This window comes from Engraulis encrasicolus, chromosome 5, assembly GCF_034702125.1.
Source record: "Engraulis encrasicolus isolate BLACKSEA-1 chromosome 5, IST_EnEncr_1.0, whole genome shotgun sequence".
Classification (NCBI taxonomy): Eukaryota; Metazoa; Chordata; class Actinopteri; order Clupeiformes; family Engraulidae; genus Engraulis; species Engraulis encrasicolus.
The window spans coordinates 4,803,622-4,806,121 of NC_085861.1; the positions used below are offsets into that span (position 1 = coordinate 4,803,622).

Consider the following 2,500-nt stretch of genomic DNA (forward strand, 5'->3'; position numbering starts at 1 on the left):
TGTATGTATGTTTGCACGTGCACACTAGCACATGTTCATGAATGTGCCTGTTTGTTTACATGCCCGTGTGTGCCAGCTAGGGGTGGGTTCATGATTAAATGTGCATCACGATACACATACCAGGATGCATTAAAGTTCGTGTATTATTGCGATGCATTGCGATATTTACTTGTTTCATTTTCTTGTTTTTAGCCTTTGCCAACATTATATAATAATGTAATGTAATATAAAATATAAATATATTGAATAGGTTGCAAAAGGCTAATAATCTAAGCACTATCACATCATATCATGTGGTTGTTTTCCGGACTAAAGGGTAACAGGACTTTGAAAAGACATATCACGATACTGTGTACTTGCATCGCGATACAGAATCATGACTCGCGTGTAAAGATTATCACGATTCGATACAATATCGTCACAGCTCCAATGCCCACGTTGTTTATTTTCTCTCCTCCAGGTGACTTCTGCCTTGCTCAGCAGCTGTTGAAGGACTGGAAGAAGGAGGAGGAGGCACACACACCTAGGCCCTACTTCACAGAGTAAGTACACACACACAGTTAGTTGTGCCACCCCTGGATGGTGTGAGTTTGGGTGAGCTTTGGCTGTCTCTGATGTACAGGTGCGAACACATGGCAAGGCAAGTTTATTTATATAGCGCATTTCATACACAGGTGCAACTCAATGTGCTTCACAAAGTTAACAAATGTAAATGAAAGGAAACAGGGAAGAAAGAAGGAAATAAATTAGAGTCAAAAAACATTTAAAACGTTAAGATAAAACAAGGTAAAATAATAATAAAATAAAATAAAATAATTAAATGAACATAAACATAATAATAATAAAAAAAGAATGATATGTAATTTAAGCTAGGGGAAAGCATCTGAGAACAGCTTTGTCTTGAGTCTAGATTTAAAGCTATCAATAGTGGGTGCATTTTTTACGTCATCTGGAAGCTGGTTCCAGGCGCGTTCAGGCCGACTGAGAACTCAGCTGGCTGCTACAGACCATATGTTACTTATATGACACAACCTATTTGAACAAATCCTCCTCAGTTGAGATGTTCAGCTTTGTTGCGTTTGGGGGATGGTTGCCGGGCAGACCTGCTCTGTTCAGCGTTGGTTTAGCTAACAACATTGATTTGATTTGATAAGGTTTGGCCGGTCCAATACGGACATGACCCGAGCTGTCAACTTTGTTTTGCCTTTTTTAGAAAGTGCTGTGTGTGCACATTCAAGGTCCATTACATTTCAACATTTTCCAAATCTCTGTTGAACCCTCTCATGCATATTTACCTTGTTCCTATTCATTTTCACTTCAATATACAGTCATAGGAAACGGTTTGTACACCCTTTGAAATTTCTTACATTACATTTCAGATTGTTTGTTAATCTGATCTGCAACTACAGGAAATGCCTGGTTATGGTTATTGCAAATAACTGAGGGCTAAAACCAATTGAATGCAAGAGTGTACTTACTTATGCCTTGCTGTCCTGTCAATGTTTAGATCTTATGGCCAATAAAAATATTCTGTTTGTGTGTAAGATAGCAGCTGTTTGTGTGTAAGATGACCCTGATGAAGGCATAAGCCGAAACGTTGGTCTTATTAAATGTAACTGCATGAAGTTCTGAGTGTGCGACGACCATTCTTTTTCAAGTTGAGTCTAATTGTCTGCCGTACGCACCTCAAACGGTGTGCGTTTACTGAAACCCAAAGAAAGACACTAAAAATATGAAAACATGTAAATGTTTGGGTGGAATTAGTTAAAGCAGACTCTGTTCCTTCTTGGGATTTCTGGGAAGATCAGACCATGTTTTATGACCAATTTTGACAGAAATGTAATACATTTCAAAGGGTGTACAAACTGCATATAATAATAATAATAATTGTATTTGTATAGCACTGTGTCATACAAGGCATGTAACTCAAAGTGCTTAACAAATGGGGAAAAAAAAATAAATAAAAAATATGCATGGACTGGAGTGAATGCTCCATTGACATGTATTGTTACTCATTACATTATTACATTACATTACACTGCATTTGGCAGATGCTTTTTAACCAAAGCGACTTCCAGTTATGTAGCTACAGGATATTATTGGCTACAGTCCCTGAGTGCGTTAAAATATGCAACCTTGCCTCCTCCACTTGTGCTTGCCTCCTCGTACCAGGAAGTAATAGGTCATGATGACATCACTGACAACAGCATTATATTTCAACATCTTGCAAAAGCTCAATTGTAGAGTCTTTTTCTCATTTGCAATTGGGATGGTGAATGAAAAACAGTCCCTCAAAAGTTGTTGTAGCTATGCTGACACCTGGGAAACTTTATTGTTTTCTCCACGGAGTAGGGGCCGGGAGGAGGGACGAGGAGACGAGCACAAGTGGAGGAGGCAAGGTCGCATATTGTAACGCACTCCCTGTAGCAATGGGGCGTTTGGTGCCTTGCTCAAGAGCACTTCAGCCATGGATGAAGGTGCTGGTAAGGGTGGGATTTGA

The 2,500-nt window shown here is 39.2% G+C and overlaps 1 protein-coding gene across 1 annotated transcript in view; it reads left to right on the forward strand.

The window, feature by feature from the left end:
* The window catches only part of nagpa (N-acetylglucosamine-1-phosphodiester alpha-N-acetylglucosaminidase), a 62,382-nt gene that overhangs the window by 56,396 nt on the left and 3,486 nt on the right, over positions 1–2,500 (forward strand). The window contains exon 12 of the mRNA XM_063198533.1: positions 461–542. Coding sequence (XP_063054603.1) covers positions 461–542 — 82 coding nt within the window. The remainder of the gene's footprint in view (positions 1–460; positions 543–2,500) is intronic.